We start from the raw sequence: 24,906 nt of genomic DNA on the forward strand, positions 1-24,906 counted from the left end.
GCGTAACGAGGTCATTAAAATGACGTAGCCTACTCTGACATCACGTGAATCCATAAAACATTAAAATCACAACAATCAAGTATTTTGAGTTCAGAAGGAGGATATAAAAAATGCATACAATATACAAGCTCCTATATCACAAAAAAAAATATACAATAATTATAAATGTCAAAAACATAAAATGTAAATGTCAAAAAAAATAATTTCAGTTATATGGAGGGTCGGAGCTGAAGTTACTCATTTGAGATGGAGTATAGCTAGCTGTTAAGTGATCATCTTCTTCCTTCATATAATTACCTGACTGTGTCAGGTTCACACGACCAATACACCTACAGATCAGGTTAATGGTGTAGTCACGCACTTTCCTCTGGAACACACAAAATAACAAGAAGTTGAAAAATCCTTGAGCACTGTCACCGATTGCCTACAACAATAACAACCAAGTTACAAGTGCTAACCAATACAGGTAAAATAACTAATGATGTACCACAGTATGAACTTTAACAGCAAAGTCTAGTACTATCGTTTTATGCAATTGCATGCAGCTCTAAAATTTCCATGTGGGAAGGTGACAGGAAACAAGGAATCTATAATTAGTGGCCTAAATCTCAAATCTCGTTAGTTGCTAGGGGTATAGAGCACTGCAAGAAACACCAGGTTTTGAATAAACACCTGAATGCCTAGTGAGTCATAATTCTGTGCAATGTTATAAATGATGAATTTTATAGTTCATGTGAAATATTCTGAGGAAGAGTACAACACTAAGGCATGAAATTGATTCATAAACGTCACATATAAATGATAGTCTCATATTGTTGCCAGTCTTGTTTAGTAACCATGATTAAAAAGTTGCTTGAAAGAAATAAACACCAGGGCCATAATTCGAGACAATACGGTACTTATTATCATTTGAAGTAAAGGGATACCCATTTTTACATCCAGATGCACAACCTTTAACCAGTCAACTATATTTGCCTAACATTCAATGCACTATTACATGTATGTGACCGGATTTACAAAAAGGGGTCTTCCACACACATCCAATTTACCAACTTTAACAACTCATAAGTAATAGTTGTATCATGTACCCGAGTGATTTGCCTGATATGTACACCCAAGCTCGAGGGCCTAACGGCCCGAGAGCGTGGGTGTACATATCAGGCAAATCACGAGGGCACGTGATACAACTGATATGTACCATGTGGTGGGTGACTAATCACCCAAGCCAATACGAGGCAACCTGCTGGATTTATTATATAGAGAGTCTTGTAAAATTCGATTATGGGTCAGCAGCAAGTAACGTTGCAGTTACGTTTGTTAACATAAACGGGGAAATCCTATGAATATCACGGAAACACTCAATTTTGCGATTTAACAGGTGTTTCAAAGTTGCTACATCGTTTAACCACTGTTTACAATGTTTTCTAAACATCCAGAGTGGTAAGCTTCGCTGTAGAGTGGTTACCTCATGATATACGAAAAGTGGGTGTGGTATGTAATCAAACACGCAGACACACGATTGTATATTAACCATGACACTAGTTATCACCTTAAACTTCCGTTTGTCAACTCATAGGGTGGTAAGGGTGTCGAATCGCCTTCGTATGAGTGCTGTAGAATGCAAAATCGGGTTCATGGTTTTCATCACGTGAGTAATAATAAACTTCCACAATCGAATACTGCCAGGATTCTTATAAAAACAAACAACGATACCTCATCAAATATCAAGGCCATGGTACATTTTACATGTACCATAGCCAGCCAAGGTTTATTTTAAATGTACCATAGCCAGCCATGGTTTATTTTAAATGTACCATAGCCAGCCATGGTTTAACTTAAATGTACCATGGCCAGCCAGGGTTTAACTTAAATGTACCATGGCCAGCCATGGTTTATTTTAAATGTACCATAGCCAGCCATGGTTTAACTTAAATGTACCATGGCCAGCCATGGTTTATAAGATATGTATCCTGGAATTTGCCTTTGAAGTTAGGTGGTTTCATGGTACATCTTCATATTGGAAACGGATTTTGATTTACAATTTAGTCAGTAGTGAGCACCAACATAGCTTAGTGGATGGAGAAAATTTCAGGATAATGTGTTTCTTGTTTGCTAAGTTATGGTCCTCCACATTTATAGAATTGGATGTGTGTGGAAGACCCCTTTTCGCAAATCCGGTCACGTATATCAAATAGTGCCACATTAAAATTTAAAATAAACAATACAAATAAGCCTTGTCACCTGGTCAATACTTGGGGAGTTGGTATAGAACAAATAACTTTGTGTGGTCTTATCAGTAGCTAGTAAGTTTATATTTTTCACTACCTACCCTGTTCCACTACTGCATGTGCTTGATATATGCATCACATGGTCATGTGAGGGTAGCCTGCTTTACTGGAGGCTATACTTCTAATATTGATATCAAAATGTGACAAAACATTCCTCCACAGCATAAATCATATGTATGCAAGACTCATTGTCAAGTTTCATTATCAGATTCCACATTAAGTGTTTAGGTTGCTGCTCACAAGTAAAGTCTAAACATCTGTTTTTGAAGGTAAAAACTTCACTTTTCACTGATTTAAAAGTTCCAGAGATAAAAAGTAGTGAAGCAAATGATGGGAATAGGCTCATAGCTACCATTCACTACTTTTCATCACTGGAACACTACTCCACTTTTAAATTAATAATTTATATTGTACTTTGCGTGGGAGGATCAATGCGATGCCGTGTCCTGTATTGTCCATAATTAGCTGCATAACTGTACTGTATGAGTCATACAGAAGAGGTATGCAGCTAATTTGGCAAATACAGTACAGTTATGTGGAGAATTTATTTAAGGAATCTTACAAAAACAACAGCACGTGTGTGACACTGTAAATTGCTAAAACCAGCCAAACTAATCCTATTAGTTCGTTCTTTAAATACTTATTACTGAATCTTGATTGCCAAAAATCACAGCATTTGAGTACTAGAGAAAATCGCTCCAAGCCAGATGACCAGGAAGTACTTAAAGCACCGCCTATGCTTGTGTGTATGAAAAATACAACACCGGGGGGGGGTGTCTCAAGGCAAATACAGCACTTGGCTTTGCCTCGTGCTGTATTAACCTCTCAACATGCCTCCCTTGTGCTGTATTTTCCATACAAATGTGCAGCAGTGCTTTAACTATAACTTATTGCACTAGTTTACTAACTTAGCATAGCTATAAAATACACGTATGGCTGTAATTGCTGTATTAGAGTATCTAAATTTTGCTACTCAGCTATGCAGTAGATTAAGCTAGGGGGTGTCGAGCTATATCATGGAAGGCGTGGCCTCAACACTGACAATTAGAGGTGTGATGGCATCTTCTGATTGTCTAAGGGTTAATGGTATCCTTATTATAATACATTTCTTCTATTCCAACATCCTACACACAGTCCATCACACTCTCATGTTTTACTCACATCCAGGTATGTCAACCATCTATGTTTCCCACTGACATTAACATATAGGACCATCACACTGGTAATGATGTCCCACACACGCAGCACCATGAACACAGCAGGCACCAATAGGAACTTCTGATCTGCTCTCAACAATGTTGCATATCTCTCACCAGATGTGAGCAGGTACTCCTTGTTGTATTCCTTTAACTGAATGATCATGGATAATCATACAATACGGTAGAACTGTATAGAGGGGATTCCCCTCAAAATGAAGCACACACATCCTGAAATGACATCCATACAAACCATTATATAAACATATTATGTGACAAGAAGTACCTTTACAGAACAGTCTTAGTGTACTAACCATAAAACAATAACAGTAGAATGGAAAGACATAAAATCATTCACTTCTTAATAAAAGCACTAAACTTGATACAATAATTTATACTATTTCGTATTAGATAGGATATCATCAAAATTTCAAATCAAAAGAACCTGACAAATAAAACAAATGCAAAATGTACGGGGAAGCCACAAAAGTCTTCAATAGTTAATGTACTGAAACTTCGCATCTTTAGGGAAAAGCAAGTTGATTTCAAGTAACTTGACCAGTTGCAAAGCTAGAGGCTAAATGACGAATTACATGACTACTATTATATGCCAAAATAACAAACTCACCAGTGGCATGTACCTTTTGGGGTTCCGACAAGTGCGTACCCTTTGCACCTTGTCTTTCCTTTATCTTCAATCAGGCTGGTACTTCGTCTTCTTTATGCAATGAAACCACATCGAGGCATTAATTTTCTGCATCAACACTTTCTTGAGCAGTATATTTGTATGTTGCAAAATTATTTAACATGGGCTAAGGAGCCAATAAGTAACCACAAACAGGTTTGTGGCTTCTTATGAATAAATTAGTGGTAAAAGAAAGGTAACATAACTAGTTTTCTGAAAGGATGGCTGCAGCAATTTTGTGATATAACGTGTTTATAACCAAGTAGAAGTGCCTGTGGCAAATCCATGCATGTCTTGCACTAGCAACAATTCACCATGGCGCCTGTACTTCTTTGTCAATTAGTGGGCACCAACTTTATTGTACATAATAGGCCCTATCACAGTAAATACAACACGCTAGGCAATCAAATTTTTGACTGATGGCAGGTACAAAATATCTTCACAGCCTAATGGATCAATCTTTTTAGAGCATTGTGGTGGATTGGAAATATGGTTCCACAAAGTGGAAAGATTGATAAATTTTTGATAATTAATCTATAGAGATGGTAAGAATGATGATACTAGGCTCTAGGAATAGTTTCAAAGGCCTATCTAGCGTGGTTGGCACATTACTTCAGAAAAACGGTTTTGACTAAACACCCTTCTATCTTGAGATAGGATGAGAGCTGGCACCTAGATTTTCTTTGATAACATCACTCACTATAAAGCTCTCTAACAATGGTAAAGTAAGCAACAATTTCCTTCCCATAGAGAAACAAGATCCAATATTTGAAATTATGTGCATGGATTATTGGGTAGTCGCCATCTTAAAGTGCTTACACTACTGTAGGAGGTACTGGAAACCTGGTAGATACCTGTAATTCCACAATAGGTTCAATACCATGCCCATTAGTGATCTAGGTTGACTAATAATGATTGAGTGTGGAGACCACACCTCTTGACAATCTATCTACAATGACGGTGCCTCTTATTAGTCTAGCTGTAATTATGAGACCATGCCCCTTTATAGTAGGCTAGAGGTTCACTTGAGATACTCTAATACAGCAGTCACCCTAATAGAACAGTCACATCATGTATAGTTGTATACTATAACAAAAAAAAAAGAGAAGCAAACCAGAACTATTATAATCCAACAACTGAATGTGTTACTGTATAATACTCTCAATAGCAGCTTGAGGTATTATATTGAAATATGTCACACAATTAGCCAATAGAATTAGTATTACACTTGTTTGTCAAGGTCCCTTGACAAAAATCTATAATACTAATTTGATTGGCTAAAATAGTGTGGTGTATTTATATTAGAAGTAAATTTCCGACTTGACAACTATTGTTACCATAGTGATACATGCCCAAAGCATAACAACAATATGGTTGCTTAGCAACGGTTGCTAGGTAACGGTTGCTAAGTGTGATTGATCTTTTTCGGTTGTTATTTGTTGAATTTCTGTTGCCTAGTAACAGTTGCTATGGTTGTCGGATTAATTTGCAATAGGACGGATGGTTGTGGTATTCAGGATTAATAGTTCTCGCATTGTAAACAGGAAGGAAATAGTGCGAGGCAAAGCCGAGCACTATTTTACTCCTTCCTGTTTACAATGCTCGCACTATTAATCCCGAATACCACACCCATCCGTCCTATTACATATACAAATTCAAGTACACAATAAAAGTAGTGACACAAGAGGTGGATGATGGTATTACAGCATAACTCAGTGGAAAGTCCCTACTTTGGCATACATCAAAATAATTGCTATAAATAACATGCCAATGTAGGGATGCTGTTGTAATACTATCATTCATCTCGTTGCAATACTTTTATCAGTTGGATCACTACTTCATTTTAAAATTAATACATCAGTATTCTAATGGAAGAGTCACACATGCTATAACAAAAAGTAAACAAAAAGTATAAAAGTAAAGTGAAGCAGTGCTAGAGGTACAGTATGGTATTACTGTGGGAAAATCCCTACCTTGGCATTAAGCAAAAAAAAATCTTATATGTCAATGTAGGAATTTTCCCACAGGGACATGTTGCAATATGCCATTATTCATAACTTAAGTTTAATTGCTTGGAATCCCAATAAAATTATTTTAAACTGACATTATGTTGTAAAAGCTTCATGGTTGTGTAATAGTGAAGATTCACCATCGAACAGTCCCTACAACTCCCTAGCCACTGGCATATCAATAGCATTCTTGTGTATATCCAGTTTTTGTCCTATTGACTGTATGACACCTCCACCAAATGAAAGAATACCCTACAAACTACTTTCTATTAGAACGGTACATAGAACAATTAAATTACAAAAAGGTTTAATTTTCAAGCCCAGATTTATGTGCACACAATCAATTGTTTTAAATACTATGTACACATAACTATCTATCTGACTACCTCAATCAGAAATATACATACCATCGTTTCCTATAGGTTAACACATGTCTTCACAACAGCAGCAGACTTTCAATAACTGACAACTGCCTCAGATTTAATGACAGGGAGACTAATATCTCATAAAAAATGGTATGCATAACATGCTTTGATCTTTGGAGGATAATGAGGTCTTTAAGAGACCTGCTAGCAGGTTCTTAACACTGTTAGAGACCTGCTATTAGAAAGACCCCAAGCCATCACAAATCTCACTTTCGATCATTTATTTGTAATGCTCCCTCCAAGCATATTCAGGCTGATAGCTTGCAATGGGTGACCAGTCACCCAGGCCAACATGCGGTTAACCACTCTATTCATTTTATAGGCATGCCTAAAACAATTTGATTATGGAAACGAATGTTGTACATACGTTTGTTACGATGAACGGAGAAATCCAGAAATATCATGGAGAATTTTGTTCAGTACAGCAGGACCTTGATTATCTGAACTTCAAGTATCCAATTATCCGAACAGTAACGGTGACTGTTCTATTAGAGTATTTTGTCACAGGTGTATGTTCTATTAGAGTGGTTCAACAGAGTTCTATATATAAATTAATGGGCTTCATTTATCCAAACAAATTCACTTATCTGAACACTTTTGTGCTTCAGCTGGCACACAGACGTTCGGATAATGGAGGTCCTACTGTACCCATCTGTTTCTAGAGTGTTTTCGTCTTCTATTGAACAATACTAAACACCTAAATGGATAAGCTTCCTTGTAGAAACGTTATTTTACGTTACGTGTGATGTGGGTGGAATCCATATTCAAAACCGTGCCAGCTGTTCTTCGTACTACTGTGGAACCACTGAAGACAAAACTTGTGACAACTTGTTCCCATCGTATAAATCCACACAAGTTGCTTCTTTGACACACGTGCTCTTTACACTGCTGTGACCACTGGCTACCACTAATCCGAGCACTAACCCGGGTCAATCTCATCGATCACTGCTGTTTCCCAACTGTGTCGGATCCAAGTCTAAGGCTTGTGAACTTGTAAAGGGAAGTAGTGCAAGCTTCGATTTTTTCAGGACAGAAGCATGTTCAGTCTTCCACAATTATTTTAACAGTGTGTGACGATTTCAGAACAACATATAACCCAATCCCACAATGACTTCACCTGTATGCCCATATAAACACATACATTTTACGTCGGTTAGAGACCATGCCCTCGGATCTTCGTGCTAGGTCTCTAACCTACACATAGAAGATAAGTGTGGATGATGTATCAAAATAATTTATACAAGTCATCTTAGCTGCATAGTGCAAGGAAGAACAACTTGTATATCCATTCTATTCCCCCTCAAAGCAGAAATCCTAAAAAAATAATTCATCCCTACCATCTCCTGTGCCCACCCTCCCCCTAACAGTTTCTCCTATGCCAACAAACAATCTGAATTACCAATTTGTACATAAAATAGTTGTTCTGCTCAAATATTTACCTAAATTCTATCTCAATATTGCTATCAAGGAAGCTAAATATAATCTGCAATAAATGAAGTCGATGGCAATATGTTGCCAATCTAAACCAATTTAATGTTTTACTGGATAAACAGTGCATCACTAGTTACATTTATTAAAACTGCTAACCTGTTGCTTAACATAGCAATGTACAATCAGGTAGATTGGTATCATTGTAACAAATGTCAGTATCATCCAAATATCATTGACCATTAACAACATCAACTCTTCATCATATTTCTCCTTCTCAACAATTGTCGCATCATCTCCAACAATGATTGTACACCATCCACCACTGGCATCATCTTTCTTTGGGTAGCCCAAGTGGCCCGTTAGGAGCAGCCACAGTGACGCATACAGGGGTAGTGTGTAGCACACAACATATAACAATCTCACCACCCACTTGGTGACATTAGCATCATGTGATACTATTCTATAATACAAGTACACAGCCAGTCCCAGTGTCCACAATACTGATCCTATAGTACCATATACTGCAATGAATGCTTGTGCCTTACACACACGATCGTAAGTGTTGTGTGCATACCCAGAGTGTTCATGTAACAAGTATCGGTCATATGGGAGTACCAGTCCTATTAGGTTTGCACTGGTGAAGGTTAAGTCCATGACAGAAAGGTGTACCAGTATTTCCCGTGCTTTACTGCGGATATTCTTGATAATTATATAACTGAAGATGATGGCTAGTGATCCCAAAATTGACAGAATGCACGTGACGCCTGATACGATCCTTACGTCATGATCCACAGAATGATGCGGTGTTACAGCAGTAGTCGTGTTTCTCCAGTTTGTGCTGTGCTCTCCTGTGTACCGATCATACGCGAAACTCCACTTTGCGTTTGCGTCCATATTACAGTAATTTTCTTTATAGCGCCCACTGGTCACACCCACATTAAAAAAAATTTTTTTTTTTTTGTATGTGGTGCACACCCACCGAGCCCGACACCGACCTTATGTCAACTCAAGCAACACCTCTTCTAGTTCAATTGCTGAATCGTGCTCTCTCTAGGGCTTGAATCTGAGAAATAATGGCGGTGAACGTTGGTTGTCAAGGTGGGTACGAGTATGATTTTGTAGATGCCCCGCCAGATCGAGTAGTGTGTAAAATCTGTCACTATCCTTGCCGTGATGCGCACCTCACAAATTGTTGTGGGGCGCACTTCTGTGCCTCGTGCTTAAAACAAACCAGAAAAGGATCAGCAGTGAATAAAGCTTGTCCCATGTGCCGCGTCGAGAAGTTCAAAGTATTTCCAAACAAACAACTGGACCGCGAGATCAAAGGTCTCAAGGTGCACTGTTCAAACCGAAAAACTGGCTGTATATGGCAGGGGGAGATTAATGACTTCACAAAACATGTAGATGATGACTGTCAGTTTGTAGATGTGGAGTGCCCAAGTGGATGTGACACAAAGCTGAAAAGACAATGTGTAAAGGATCATCTCAACAATGACTGTCCCTGCTACTGCAAATACTGCAACACATCAGGCCACAGTGACTGGATTTCCTCAAGACACAAAGAACATTGTGATATGTATCCCATCCCATGTCCTAACAGGTGTGAGTTAGGTGTTACCCGAAGTGTGGGAATAGAAGAGCACAGGAAAGTGTGTCCTCTTGAAGTTGTCCAGTGCGAATACTACGATGTCGGATGTGATGTCAAACTGATACAGAAGGACTTAGAACATCATGTCAAAAGTAAAATGGCAGAGCATCTAAATCTCATGAGGTGCAATTTAGTTAGTACCACTGAGCAACTAAGGAAAACGGAAAAGAAGTTAATTACAGTTGAGAAAGACCTTGAGGATACCAAAGAGACTCTAGGTAGTACGAAATTAAACTATGACAAGCTAAATGTAAGACTTGCGGCTGCTGAGTCCCAATTAACAGGTATTAATACAAAAACAGATAAATTGAAAGATGTGAATAGTAAACTTCAACGTTCATTGTTACACAAGCGGTACATTGGAAATATTGATGAAAATGAGCTACCCACAATCATGGCCAGTCATGATGAAATGTCTAATTTTTTCATTAGCAGATTTTCTAATGTATTAATAATGTTTTGTTTAGTTTTGATGGTCTTTGTTGCACAAATAAGTGTAATCAACAACAGATTGGAAGAAAATGAACAAAAAGTGTGGCCAGAGTTACTAGACCAGAAGAGTAAGCTATCAACCAGTAGTAATCAGGTTGCACCAGTTATTTTCAAGATATCTAACTTTAATAGACTAGAAGAAGATGATCATTTTAGATGGAGCAGCCATTATTTCTTTGCTTTTGAGAATGGATATGAAATGTTTTTAATTGTAAGGTTTGATACTATTAACGAAGAAAAAAAAATGGTAGTTTCGTTATTGTTTAAGAAAAATATGCTGCAACAATTAGGTTACTGGCCTATAAGAACAATGTTTACTGTAGAAGTGCTTAATCAGGTTTATAGTACTGATCATTATGTTACTCTAGTTCGTGTCGAGAATACTCGTAGTTGTCACATAACCAGGGAAGATAAAAACTTGTTAACTTGTTCTGTAGTTTTCATATCTACACAGTTTTTAAAGCAGAAAGCTGATGAGTATTTGAAGAACAACACTGCATATGTCAGAGTGTCTCACACTGAGGGCTTATACTATTATATTATGTCTTTAATTAACTACCTAGTGCCATTCAATGTGTTTATTAAGTTTGTGTGGTTTGCTATGGTATCTTTTTTAACGATGGAATGCCTGGAGGTATTTGAACATAATTTTAAGACATCAAGATATGCCAATTGGATGATCTTGCAGTTCTTGTTTCAAGTTATACGTATAATTTCAGTTCTCTGTTTGTACTGGTATATTTACAAATGTTCAATAGCTATGTATTAGTAACCTTTGCATGCTGTGGATATATTGTTATATGTATGCATGCAGTTGAGTCTGTAAAATACAAACACTAACTATGCATTCTATATATAGTGGACAGCGTACTGATAAATCAAAGTTCATCTGCTGTAAGGCAGTTTGCTTTTTTACTTTTGGTTCTTATTTGATCGCTACTTAAATAACTGGTCAAAATGATATACGATGGTGCATGCAAGTTTTGAGACATGCAGGCTATACAGTATATATGTGATACATGAAGTTTGATGGTAAAACTTGTGCTGAAATTGTTTGAACATGATTGTGGCATACTACAGTGGCTAAAATATATTTTGTTACACATGCATAATAAAACTTAAAGTTTGCACTTATGTAGCTATTCTACATTGCCATATACATGATTGTCCAAACAGGTAAAGTGAAAAGAATTAACTAAAGGCTTTGTGTATAGTGAAGTATGGGAAGACTTAGTTCTAGGGGGTCTTGGGAATTCCCCCATGAAGGAAATTTCTGAAAAATATAGCTGTGACAAGATTGAATTAATCTGGAAACGATGTGAGAGTTAAATGTTGAGATCTGAAAGTAATTTTAAGAGAATAACTGAAAAGAAATAAAAAAAAAATGTGTAATAGCTACAAAGCACTAAGAATAACAAGTGTATTATTTCTTTTTAATTTTTAATAGCAGAGTATCATCAAGAGTTCATAATACATACTATTTTTATATTATTTACTCTTGCTATCATAAAAGAAAAATTAAAAAATAACTGTAAGGCAATTTTTTTAAATCAAATGGTGTATGAAATTTTTTTGAAAAATTAGCTATTTGAAAATTGGATCTTGAGGTACTTTTAGTCATATCTCTGTAAAAGAAATGCATAATGCAGTGGGACAGCCTATGCTAACCTGGCTTTTACAACTATACTATAGCCAAAAGTCACATACATCTAGCCTTTTAGCCACATATTTGTATTATTACAATAGCAAACTTCTGGATTAGTTATACTTTGGTATACTAACTACAAGTAGCTACATGAAAAAATTTGGAATTTTCAACTAGAGTAGGGACCATAGCACATCGATAAAAAGTACTGAAACAAGTTGGAGTATTCCATGATATTAAATCACAGTAAAACAATAAGAAGTGTTATATCCCCCACTGTGCTTAAGATACCAACGGAAATGCGCAGTAGGGATATAACACTTCTTATTGTTTTACTGTGATTTAATATTGTGGCGTCCAAAAGGCACCTGTTGGGCCAAAGTGACGTCAAACAGTGAAAAAATCAAGTCCGTAGCCTTAGCCGTTATCGAGTTACGCTTGTCTGAAGGCATCAGTCAGTCAGTTACTTACTTACTCAGTCAGTCAGTAGAAAATTTTGAAATTTTTAGAATTTTAAAATTCTGTATCAACTTGTTGAAAGCGTTTCAGGTCGATCTGAAAGCTTGTTTGGGCTTAGTTTTACCTCACCAATACTGCCTCATTGTCGTCAGGGAAAATTGAGGCTGGTTTTTGGGTCACGTTATTTTGTGGGCCACGCCCACTCCTTTGTGGTCCCTACTATACAGTTACTATCGTACTGTATGATACTCTTTGAGGTGAAAAATACGTTTGACTGCAGTCTCCAATAAAAGATAACTAAATGTACATAACATGATCATGGACAGTGCACCATATTCCCAGCTGTATAGGCCTGCAGTGGCCTTTGTAGAGAGGACATGTATCATACCTGAACACAGTAAATACCCTGCCATACAATCATGCTGTTACCTCATGAGTTTCAGTACCTTGAGTTGACTTTCCAAACTTGACTCAAAACAAAATATAACACAATAATAAATTGTGCATTAGCTATGTTTAGAGGTGATTGCATCAATTTTATACTGAGGAAGTAAATAATGGAAAGTGAAGACTTACAAGGAACATTTTTGTCATTTACTGCAAAGTATCTAGACACAATTAGTCCAACGCCTAAGCCATAAAACCATTTGATCACTTTTTGATAAAAACACCAAATTTCTCTTAAGGTTTGTAGCACATGTACAAGAAGGGGAGGCACGTAAAAAGTCCTTTGAATCCCTATTTCTTTAACTTTGTCAATAAAACTATTTGCATGTTTACGTAGAAAACAATCAATATCCTATTAGTTGAATAGCAGGACCTAGTATTAGACCAGTATATACAAAACCTGCAGCTGTAATATGATGGTATATTTTACTCTGATACACTGTACATACTGCAGTACGCCAAAAAGCATCTGTCAAACTGAAGTGGCGTAGCATAGTGAAAAAAAATCAAGCCTGTAGCCTTAGCCGTTATCGAGTTACACTTATCTGAAGGTATCTTGTTGTGATCAGGTAGGCAGTAAGTAGAAAGTTCCATTGGATAATTGTTATAAACAATTTCATAGCAATCTATTGGATGCATTTAGAGTCATATGGAAGGCACCTTGGGGCTTGGTTGTACCTATATAACCAATACAGCCAAGCCACCAGAATGGCATTGTGAAACTGGTTCTTGGATCATATATATTTTTGGCCAGAAACCCAAACCTAATTATACAGTAGTACTGTACTGTATGATGTACATAGCCAAATTTTCATGCACATAGCCGAACTTTGTAAAAATGTTTGAGGATGGAATGAGAATTTACAGTATACCGCACTTCCTGTTTAACAAACTTTTTAGACCAGACCCTGGTACATTTACTTAATTTGGAAATAGATGAGGAGAACATCTATAATGGTCTCCCGCTGATAATAAATGCCAAAATTAAGAACATGTTCTGGTAGACTACTATGACCACAGGTATGTCTCTCTCGACATGTTGTGACTTGGTAGTCTGATGTATGTTACCAAGGAGATGCCACACTCACATTAGGGTGGAGGTTACAGGTAACACATCTACCTATCAGTCAGTATTGATCAGTGAATGTGTGATCTGTTGTAGTATAACCAATCAAGTGGGGGCCTTACAAACAGGTGTGACAGGCTTTAAGTGTTGATGAGCATAATATGAACAGCTTTGGTGATCTTATGATATGAGGTGTTGATGTGTGGAACTGTGAGTGATGATGACTAGGTAATGATGGGTGGTCATTATTGATAGTTAATAAAGCTACAAGTACACAAAAAATTTGGAATTTTCAACTAGAGTAGGGACCATAACACACCAATAAAAGTACTGAAACAAGTTGGAGTAGTGCATGATATTAAATCACAGTAAAAAAGTAAGAAGTGTTATATCCCTACTTTGCGCAAATCGTGCAATACTCCGGCTTATTTCAGTACCTTTTATCAATGTGCTATGGTCCCTATCCTAGTTGAAAATTCCAATTTTTTCGTGTGCTTGTCTGTTCACTTTTATTGTAAATAAAATTATAATGACTGGTGAACCCATGCATACCGCATCAACAAATATGCTTCAACCATAAATAATATTATATATGTCCCCTATGCTTCAACAGACAGACAGACAGACCCAATCGGACAGACCACCTGAATGTAACCTATAACAATAGTTTGACGTAACATGAATCCATAAATGTTTAACAACACAAACCAGGTTAATAGCAAGTTACCAAGAGTACAAAAAGAGGATATAAAAATATGCATAAACTTCATCATAGTCAATAAACTAAACTACAAGCCACATAACTAAGTTGGGGGCTGTCTGGACAAAGGAGGTGCCCGGATAACAGAGATTTGGATAAGGTATACAACATACAAGCACAAATAAAAAAATATATATAAACAATTTCAGTTATTTGGAGGATCGGAGCTGAAGTTACTCATTTGGGATGGAGTATAGCAAGTTATCATCATCATCATCATCATCTTCTTCCTTCATATAGTTGTCTGATTGTGTCAGGTTCACATGACCCATACACCTACAGATCAGGTATCTGAAGTAATCACGTACTTTCCTTTGGAACACACAGAACAACAGGAAGTTACAAAATCCTTGAGCACTGTCACCAATTGCCTACAGCAACAACAACATCAGCAAGATGACTTGTACCAATAGCCATACAAATCATAGAATGCTACAAAGAGGAGTGGACATAATACATTACAATTTTACATTTGAAGTATCAAATGATATAATTTATGCATTACAATCCTTGTAACTAGTAATAGGCAGTTACAGGATTTGCATAATGATTAGCTGTCAAAACATAGGGATTTAAAAACCCGAACAGCCCTGTGTTGTGGTGTACAAGCGAGGTGAGGGCGCTATTACAGGTCCTGAGGGTTTCTCAATTCTGTAGAACCCTATGTTTCGATAATTTAGACCACAGCTCTAGACCACAACTGCAAGTTACGGCACCTTGCTATCCACCTTGCTGTGATCTAAAGTGGAACCAGATCCCAGTATACTTTCACTTTCACCTCCCATACCTCATTCACCAAGAGCCCCTCACCACCACCACCATCACTGGTCAAATCAACTAGCTCATTGGAGACCACGTCCTAATTTTTCTCCTTCTATTTTTTTCTGTATTTTCAACCCTTTCCTGCTCAACACTGCTATCTTCCTAACTACCTTCAGCAGCAAACAGATTTAATTTGGATGCCATCTTTTTCTCATTCTAAAAATGCATTAATTCAAGCACAAGTATCCCACCCACATTCTTCCCTTTCCCTACTGCTTTTGGTGGACTGTGTTAATGTACTGTAGTATTGTTGTGTCTTCTATAGTTAGTTAGAAGTTTACATTTACAAAATCCAAGTAATCACTTACCTCTTAGTAACTAGTTATGTATGTTACGATGAAAAAAAAAAGGAATATATAGTCCAAAATTTTCCATCAATCTCACTTAGTTTAAGCAACAGTCAACTCAAGTAGTTTAACTGCAGACAAATCTGTCTACTGTTCTCTGCTTTGTAATGTAATGGGCACAACATGACTTCAAACATTAGACTGAAGTGGAATGGCTACATTTCCTGTAGTAAAATAATCATTAGTTCAGGGGCGTAGCTAGAAATTTTAAATAGGTGAGGCAACCTTGCAATACTTATACTTGCACTCTAGTGTGCAAGCACATTCAGTTTAGCATGCTACAACTAGGGAGGTCTGGGGCCATGTCCCCAAGGAAAATTTTGAAAATTAGGTGTTACAGGTTAAATCTGGAGGTAATTTTAGTCATACTATTACATGGAATTTTCAACTAGAGTAGGGACCATAACACATCAATAAAAAGTACTGAAACAAGTTGGAGTAGTGCACAATGATAAATCACAGTACAGTGGAACCTCGATTATCCGAACACTGATTAACTGAACTTTTGATTATCCAAACACCAAATCGACTGCTCTATTAGAGTAGTGGAGCAAAGCTCTGTATATTAACAATAATAATAACAATAACAATAAATGTATGGATGTTCGATTTTACATACTTTTCGATTATATGAACACCCTTTCCCCCCAAATAGTTTGAATAATCGAGGTTCCACTGTAAAACAATAATAAGTGTTATATCCCTACTGTCCTCTTCCCTATGGTATCTTGAGCACAGTAGGGATATAACACTTCTTATTGTTTTACTGTAATTTAGTATCATGGACTACTCCAGCTTGTTTCAGTACTTTTTATCAATATATGTGCTATGGTAGTTGAAAATTCCAAAATTTTTTGTGTACTTTGTTAACTTTTTTGTAAAATAAAATTATTATGACTGGTGAATCCATCAACAGAAATAAATGGCGCCATGCACCCCAGCTACCAATTATCGTCTGAAGAATAATAAAGTATCTATTACACTTCGCTGTCAGCTATGTTCAACCCGTTACACAGCATTACGAATCAAGAGCTGTTCGAAAAGCACCTCTACAATCAAAGTAGTCACTATGAAAAATACGGATGATTTCTGTTATGAAGGGAAGCCATCACATGCTACCGCCAAATCAACACTTTCGCTGTCAGCCAAGATAAATGGGACACAAAGGAGGACACCGTAAGTCCATGAAGAATGCATTGTACATACTGTGGTATTTAGTCAGTAGAAAATTCCATTTAATAAATTTTTAAAAAAAATTCCGTAGCAACTTGTTGAAAGCGTTTCAGGTCGATCCGAAAGCTTGTTTAGGCTTAGTATTACCTAACCAATACTGCCTCATGGTCATCAGGGAAAATTGAGGCCGGTTTTTTGGGTGATGTTTTTTCATGGGCCACATCCAAACTTTTGTGGTCCCTACTATACAGTACGATAATACTGTATAGAATAGCAATTGATAGCAATTGATAGCAATTGTAAAGAACGCACATTTGGTATTTTATGCATGTAGCTCAGACTTTTACTCTGGTTCAGAAACAAAGTGCTTGTAGTCAGACTATTGAGATCATATTAAATTCACCCATAAATTCAGAATAGCCTTTTAACAATTTTTTGGCTGTAGTATAACTCAACATTAACAATGTGGTCCTTGCTGTGGTTAGCTAACACACACACACACACACACACACACACACACACACACACACACACACACACACACACACACACACACACACACACACACACACACACACACACACACACACACACACACACACACACACACACACACACACACACACACACACACACACAAACACTCACATCCAGAAACGTCAACCAAGACATGTTTCCATTGACATCAGCATACTGGAACAATACACTAGCAATAATGTCCCACACACGCAGCACCATGAACACAGCAGGCACCAATAAAAACTTTTGATCAGCTCTCAACAATGTCACCTGTTTCTCCCTGGATGTGAGCAGGAACTCCTTGTTGTATTCTTGTAACTGAAAAAAAAAGAGTGATATTTGGAATATGACAACAACTATATAGTTGCAAGAGAGCTGGTCACATTGGACATAAAAACAAGCGTACTCTGCATACATAGAATTTGTTCACAAAGTATGCATTTTTTATAGATACAATACCTGCTGTATTTGTGCAGGCTAGAGTCTCATATCAATTTCATGTTTACTGACAAAGATAGATGCATAAATAGGTATTCACCAGACTGCATTTCACAGCAAACTTGAGGCTTGCCGTAACCACTTGCTGGTGTAAAGTTAGCAAGCAAATTTTTCCACAACACACAGGACCAACAGGCAAAGAAACATAACAAGTTTGCATTACCTACAAGTGTACACACTTCTCAGCATGGTAGTACTGTTCAAGTAGGGATCCCCCCAAAAGTGAAGCATGCTGCCTAAAATGCTGCCTTTAAAATCATCCTAGAAACATCTTACAAGACAAAAATCACCTTTATGGAATAATATTAGTCCATCTAACATCAAATATAGCATTAAAAACAAGAAACCACAAACAGCTGGATATAGAATTTAAAGAAATCACCGAAACTCGGATTTTCATCTGCCTGTATGCCTGCCTGACCACAGTCACAAGGCTAGAGGCCAAATGAAGCAGTGCATGGCCATCATTTTATGCCACAACAACAAACTCATCAATGGGAAATGCCTTTCAGGGCTCCGATAAGTGTGTTCCCTCTGCACTTTGTCTTTCCTTTTATCTTCAATCAGGTTAGTCTTCTTCCTTCTCCATGAATGAAACCATATTGATGCAATAGTTTTTTCTATCACCACTTTCCTTTAGCAACATACTTAGATGCCGCTAAACTTATTAGAAGTGCTTACACTCAGTAGATACATGTAACTTCAAAATAGGTTCAATGCCATGCCTATTAACATGATATTGATTAATGACAATCGAGCACCTCTTAACAATCTATCATAACACACCCTGCTATTATGTATTCTGTTAGCACAATGAAACAGTGACACACACTCTGATAGTAGATGAAAGGCTGACCCGAGATACTCTAATACAACAGTCACCCTAATAGAACAGTCACACTTGTATAGCTGTATGCTACAAAAAAAAATAAAAATTAAAAAAAAACAAAAAAACCTAACAAACTAGTACATTAAATTATTATTTTAACATTAAAGTAGGGATCCAAGCAATGTAAACTAGTGAAACAAGATATGAATAATGGTGTTACAGGATAGCTCAGTGGAAAAACCCATACATTGGCATGTTATAACAATCATTTTGTTCAAAGCCAAAGTAAGGATTTTCCCACAGAGCTATCCTGTATTACCATCATTCATCTCTTGTTTCACTACTTTTGATTGCTTGTCCCTACTTCATTTATAAATTAATAATTGTAGTATACTAGTCTATAATAGTTCTTATCAAGCCATGCATGCAGCCTAAGAAGCCAAACGTCACACCAGTGTGTTATTAACAGGAAGCCAATTTTCATGTATATATAGCTCTATTAATTCACAAATTGTTGCACTTCTTCTGCCAGCTGTTTGCTACCACATGACCGAGAGAAACAAAAGACTTATGAACAATGTGTTCGTGAAATAGAGAGAGCATCATTCGCACCTCTTATGTTAGGTGGAATGAGCAAACCAACAGAAATTACATACAAATGACTAGCCTCACTTCTTGCCACAAAAACAGAGCCAGATATATAATGTTGTCATCTCTTTTATTCACTGCATATTGTCATTCTCCTTTTTGCATCCAGCCATTATGTGTCTTTGTGGCATTCGCTCTACTGCTGGTCGACCCCAGAGAGATCTGACAAACTTCTCTCTGGCAGTGTGTGAGGTAAAGCTCTCTTTGTCTGATTTAACTGTGATACAAATTAAGTATGTATTGTACAAATATATTATGTTATTCGTGTATGTCTAAAAATAAACAAATGAAAATAAAAACATAGCTCCATGCTATACGTATTTTAGAAACAAGCCGATTTTGCTACAGAATTTCCCTCCATCTCCAGTAGCCTACATATCAAAGTTTAAGCATAACTACTTTAGGTATTCCATATGAACCTCCAACAATAGTTAAATGGTAGTGAGGTACATATAAAGGATGAGTAGTCCTCACCCAAATTATGTATTTTCTGGTAGGTACACAATTGAATTAGACAGAAAATAAGCTCCCACGTGAATACCCTATGTGGTTGTGTCACGTCCTCACATGACGCATGGTATATAAGGGTTAGATAGCATGCATTAATTCATTCTACACCATGTTTATAATACAGGTTGGCTCCCACACCTCCATTTTCCTTAGCTGTATTCTAGATAAAAGGGTGGAAATGAAGTGAACTTTAACTTATTTACAATTGTATACACTGGTCAGGGGCGGATCCAGGTGGGGGGAGGCATAGGTAGAAGTCACTCTACAGCACACTCTGCGAAATATGAAGCATGAGCTTTCCAGGGGTTGGAGGACATGCTCCCTCAAAGAAATTTTGTGAAATTTAATGTTCCGAGATTGAATTTGGTGGCAATTTTTGACTAAAATTTGTAAATGTTTATGAAAATTCAATACTGGAAGCATGGATGCTACTGAGCACGTAGTAGCTATAAAGTCTATAAAGAAATTTTGAAAAATTGACTTTTTGAGAATGATTTTGGTGCTAATTTTGGCTGAAATTAAGTTGAAATTTTTGGAATTAGCATAAGGTCCCCTGCACATTGAGCAAAACAAAAAAAATAAACATATAGTAATCCTAGCACGTGGTATGCAGCTGTATCTCCAGAGAATTTCTATAGTTACTAGTTAGGGTGTGGATAGAGTCAGCACCACGGATGTTTTAGTTGTTTAAAATGACAAATAGCTAGTGTTTATAATTATGTCATTCTTGACTGTTTTATTAGAGCAAATGACTACTCTATTAAAGTACCTCAGTTTCTAAACGTAGAGGGTGCCCTTGTGTTATGCCTGTACGGGTAATAATTTGCTAGAGACATATTTAATATAATACACATAGTCATAAACTGCATAAAAAATGTTTGAATTATGTCTAAGGTGCCTAGCTATGTTCAATGAGCAACACAATAAAAATTTTTGAAGGGGAGACACTGGTCCCCCTGCTGGTGGAATGGAGGACAATAATGTTAGGTAAAAATGGACACCATCAGGTTTTTCCCAGGGCTGCTTGGGGTGAGCAGTTCTAATTTTCTTTTGTTGAGTTTATTATTACAGTATTTTGTTGGCCACCACTCTTCACCCAAGTTGTTGTTGTGTATCTTGATCATGTATTGTTGGGGATTCACAGTACGGTGTAATGTGTTGTGTGTGTACCATTGTAATCATAACTAATAGCCAACTACTTTGGTGACGCAACCCCATCTGGTCATTAGGAAAGGGTATACGCATGTGTGTATGGTGTTACTGTGTGGTCAGGGATGATATGGGAGTAGTGACTTCTTGTTCAAATGCGCTTCTTGTTCAAATGCCTGAGCTTCATTGTTGCAATTTTTTTGGAATTTGGTTTTCCACTATACCAGAATCGACGGGGGGGGGGGGGGGGGGGGGGTAATCAGGGCAGTCTGTCCCAGGCCCCAGCCTGAAAAGCACCCCTTGAATACCTGTTAAAAAGATCAATATACTCTAATAGAGCATGCAGTCAGATCTAGATACTCTAAACAGTATTCTTCAGAGGAGCAGTGTAGCAAGCTATGTATGTAGTTATAAATAAGGAGATGTAGTTGGTGAGGGGCAGCTATTGTCATTGTTGGCATGTAATGACTTTTTTTTGGTCTTTGACTTATACAGCTGCAAGGCTAAAGTTGTGATTCAGAGTGGAACCCTCCTTGCCCCTGGGGCCCACTTTAACTCTTTGCCCTGAGCCCCTTAATTTCTCTGGGCAGCCCTGCTAGAATCTTCAACATGTTGTAGAGCAAGCAACGGATTATATACACACACAAAGGGAAATACATACTTATGACCCTACGAGATGTAAAACTTTTCCACGATCAATATTGTCACATTTACCATCAAAAATGGCTAACCTGCTCCCTAACATAGCAATGTACAATCAGGTAGATCGGTATCATGGTAACAAATGTCAGTATCATCCAAATATCATCAACCATAAACAACATCAATGTCTCATCATATTTCTCTACTTCTTCTGGAGTATCATCTCCAACAAGAACAGAGCACCATCCACCACTGGCGTCACCTCTCTTTGGGTAACCCAAGTGACCCATTAGGAGCAGCCACAATGATACATATAAGGGCAACGCATAGCACACAACATATAACACTCTCACCACCCACTTGGTGACGTTACCATCACGTGATACTATCCTATAATACAAGTACACAGCCAGTCCCAGTGTCCACAATACTGATCCTATAGTACCATATACTGCAGTGAATGCTTGTGCCTTACACACACGATCGTAAGTGTCGTGTGCATACCCAGAGTGTTCATGTAACAAGTATCGATCATATGGGAGTACCAGTCCTATTAGATTTGCACTGGTGAAGGTTAAGTCCATGACAGAAAGGTGTACCAGTATTTCCCGCGCTTTACTGCGGATACTCTTGATAATTATATAACTGAAGATGATGGCTAGTGATCCCAAAATTGACAGAATGCACGTGACGCCTGATACAATCCTAACAACATGATCCACAGAATGATGCGTATTCGTCCAGTTCGTGCTGTGTTGTCCTGTGTACCGATCATAGGCGAAACTCCACTTCAAGTTTGAGTCCATGGACACACCCACCACAGCCAGATCAAGTGACACACCACAATCGACAAGCCCACCACAGGCACCATGACTCGAGTTAGGGGCGAGACTTATAGACTCGAGTAAAATCTCTCCTGGTCCATTTGTTGGTTCGTGCTCTCTAATAGAAGATTGAATTGGAGAAGTAACTTAGTCTAATGGCGGTTAACGTTGGTTATCAAGGTGGGTACGAGCATGATTTTGTAGATGCCCCGCCAGATCGAGTAGTGTGTAAAATCTGTCACTATCCTTGCCGCGATGCGCACCTCACAAATTGTTGTGGGGCGCACTTCTGTGCCTCGTGCTTGAAACAAACCAGAAAAGGATCAGCAGTGAATAAAGCTTGTCCCATGTGCCGCGTCGAGAAGTTCAAAGTATTTCCAAACAAACAATTGGACCGCGAGATCAAAGGTCTCAAGGTGCACTGTTCAAACCGCAAAACAGGTTGCATATGGCAGGGGGAGATTAATGACTTCACAAAACATGTAGATGATGACTGTCAGTTTGTAGATGTGGACTGCCCAAGTGGATGTGACACAAAGCTGAAAAGACAATGTGTAAAGGATCATCTCAACGATGACTGTCCCTGCTACTGCAAATACTGCAACACATCAGGCCACAGTGACTGGATTTCCTCAAGACACAAAGAACATTGTGATATGTATCCCATCCCATGTCCTAACCGGTGTGAGTTAGGTGTTACCCGAAGTGTGGGAATAGAAGAGCACAGGAAAGTGTGTCCTCTTGAAGTTGTCCAGTGTGAATACCACGATGTCGGATGTGACATCAAACTGGCCCGCAAGGATATAGATACTCACATTAAGAACCAAATGGCAACTCATCTGGACCTTATGAGGTGTTACTTAACTAACACTACTGAAGAATTACGAAAAACAGAAAAGAAATTAGACACGGTTGAGAAAGACCTGGAAGCTACCAAAGAAACGCTGGATAAAACAAAATCAAGCTATGATAAACTGCATACGAGGCTTACATCTGCTGAATCTCAAGTAACAGGCTTTGACACAAAAGCAGACAAAAAAGTAAAAGATATAGGCTCTAAATTTCAAAAGTCATTGCAAGAACAACTAGAGACTAGGTTTGATGAAGAACAAGCTTTAACCAAAAATGGTGCATTGCCTAATTTTGTTGTAAGCAAGGTTTCTGGAATATTCCTGATATTGTGTATGTTTGTGCTGATCTATACTGGACAAATCTGTGTCATCAACAACAGATTGGCACAAACTGAGCAAAGGATGTGGCCCAGAATGTTGGATCAAGCTAGCAAATTGTCAAGTAGCCCAGCTGGTCAGGTAGCACCAGTCATTTTCAAGATAGCGAATTTCAGTAAGCAAATGGATGACAATGAAACTTGGAGTAGCAATTTGTTCTATGCTTTTGACAAGGGATATAAAATGTTTCTGACAGTTACCAGTGGTGTCCGTTATGAAAAGGGCATAATAGTTTCCTTATTATTCTTGAAAGACTCACTAGAAGCAATGGGTTACTGGCCTTTGTCCACCATGTTTACAGTGGAATTACTTAATCAGGAAAGCAATGTTAATCATTACATTGTTCCACTGATGGTGAGTAACAGTACTTGTCATATATTTGGTGATTTTAAAGATCTACTTGCCTGTTCTGTACATTTCATTTCAAATGATTCCATTTCCTGGAAATTAAATCAGTATTTAAAGAACGACTCTGTATTTTTACGGGTATCTCATGGTGATAGTTTATTTAATGTTTTGCTATGGTATATAAACTGGTATTCTCCTGCTCAAGATTCATTACATAATTTTCCAAATATTTTTGTGTGGCTAATTTTTGTGGTAAGACTAATGGGTGACTGCCAAGAAGTATGTGCTGTCCGTTTCAAGAGATCCAAATATGGCAATTGGAAACCCTTAAGATATCTTGTCATTGCTAGTACTTCAGTCATAATTTTTTTATCATGTTTATATGTGATGTATCATGTAGGAGCATTTAGACAGTTTATTTAACTACCAATGCCAGTACTATATAGCTAACCCTACATAGCTATCAAGTTAGAAATTGTACTGGTATGTATTATAGCTAATTCATTTTTAAAAATATACATAATTATAGTTTGCAGCATTGTATATAATAGTGAAGTATTTATATTTGAATGCGGGGGATTTGTAATTATTATTAATCCAAGGTACTGAAGTAGTAGCTATATTTACTGATTTGAGTTACAAATATTTGTAACTTGCACATTTAAGAAACTGATTTAAGTAACACTCATCATTAGAGATAGATTCTTTGGAAAATAATTAAGTTGGTATATATAAAAGCAAAAAAATTCAAGGTACTCTAATAAACCAGTCACATCAACACGTGCTCACAGAAACAGCGACTAGAGATCAAGACATT

General features: G+C 37.5%; 3 protein-coding genes across 6 annotated transcripts; 2 read left to right on the forward strand and 1 right to left on the reverse strand.

Annotated features, from left to right (window-relative positions):
* Positions 1-71: 71 nt before the first annotated feature.
* On the reverse strand, positions 72-22,940 carry LOC136253046 (G-protein coupled receptor 157-like). Of its 4 annotated transcripts, none has more exons than XM_066045634.1 (4): positions 21,778-22,940; positions 17,542-17,730; positions 14,809-14,922; positions 72-310 (listed from the first exon to the last, which is right to left on the reverse strand). In XM_066045634.1, the coding sequence occupies exons 1-4, from the start codon at positions 22,492-22,494 to the stop codon at positions 206-208; spliced, it is 1,125 nt and encodes a 374-aa protein (XP_065901706.1). In that variant the 5' UTR covers positions 22,495-22,940; the 3' UTR covers positions 72-205. The 4 variants fall into 4 exon arrangements, with proteins under 4 accessions (XP_065901706.1, XP_065901701.1, XP_065901723.1 ...); XM_066045651.1 differs by lacking the exons at positions 14,809-14,922; positions 17,542-17,730; positions 21,778-22,940 and adding exons at positions 1,550-1,611; positions 3,450-3,638; positions 8,191-8,997 and having other exon boundaries at positions 107-424; XM_066045629.1 differs by lacking the exons at positions 14,809-14,922; positions 17,542-17,730; positions 21,778-22,940 and adding exons at positions 3,450-3,638; positions 8,191-8,991 and having other exon boundaries at positions 72-424.
* On the forward strand, positions 8,985-11,043 carry LOC136253037 (TNF receptor-associated factor 5-like). The gene has a single exon (XM_066045624.1). The coding sequence runs from the start codon at positions 9,108-9,110 to the stop codon at positions 10,941-10,943; it is 1,836 nt and encodes a 611-aa protein (XP_065901696.1). The 5' UTR covers positions 8,985-9,107; the 3' UTR covers positions 10,944-11,043.
* On the forward strand, positions 22,324-24,682 carry LOC136253027 (TNF receptor-associated factor 5-like). Its single transcript, XM_066045614.1, has one exon. It carries the CDS (start codon positions 22,668-22,670, stop codon positions 24,510-24,512), a length of 1,845 nt encoding a protein of 614 aa, XP_065901686.1. The 5' UTR covers positions 22,324-22,667; the 3' UTR covers positions 24,513-24,682.
* The last annotated feature ends 224 nt before the right edge of the window (positions 24,683-24,906 follow it).

The sequence above is a fragment of the Dysidea avara genome, chromosome 1, assembly GCF_963678975.1.
Source record: "Dysidea avara chromosome 1, odDysAvar1.4, whole genome shotgun sequence".
In the NCBI taxonomy this organism is placed as follows: domain Eukaryota; kingdom Metazoa; phylum Porifera; class Demospongiae; order Dictyoceratida; family Dysideidae; genus Dysidea; species Dysidea avara.

Bases quoted from the DNA above. Each gene is read 5' to 3' on its own strand.
- LOC136253046 (XM_066045629.1), bottom strand. From the start codon at position 8,928: ATGGACGCAAACGCAAAGTGGAGTTTCGCGTATGATCGGTACACAGGA. The intron at 3,639-8,190 runs GTTAGCAGTTTT...ATGATCATTCAG, and splicing joins ATTGCTATGTTAAGCAACAG to TTAAAGGAATACAACAAGGA. The intron at 425-3,449 runs GTGAGTAAAACA...TTATTGTTGTAG, and splicing joins GATGGTTGACATACCTGGAT to GCAATCGGTGACAGTGCTCA.
- LOC136253037 (XM_066045624.1), top strand. From the start codon at position 9,108: ATGGCGGTGAACGTTGGTTGTCAAGGTGGGTACGAGTATGATTTTGTA.
- LOC136253027 (XM_066045614.1), top strand. From the start codon at position 22,668: ATGGCGGTTAACGTTGGTTATCAAGGTGGGTACGAGCATGATTTTGTA.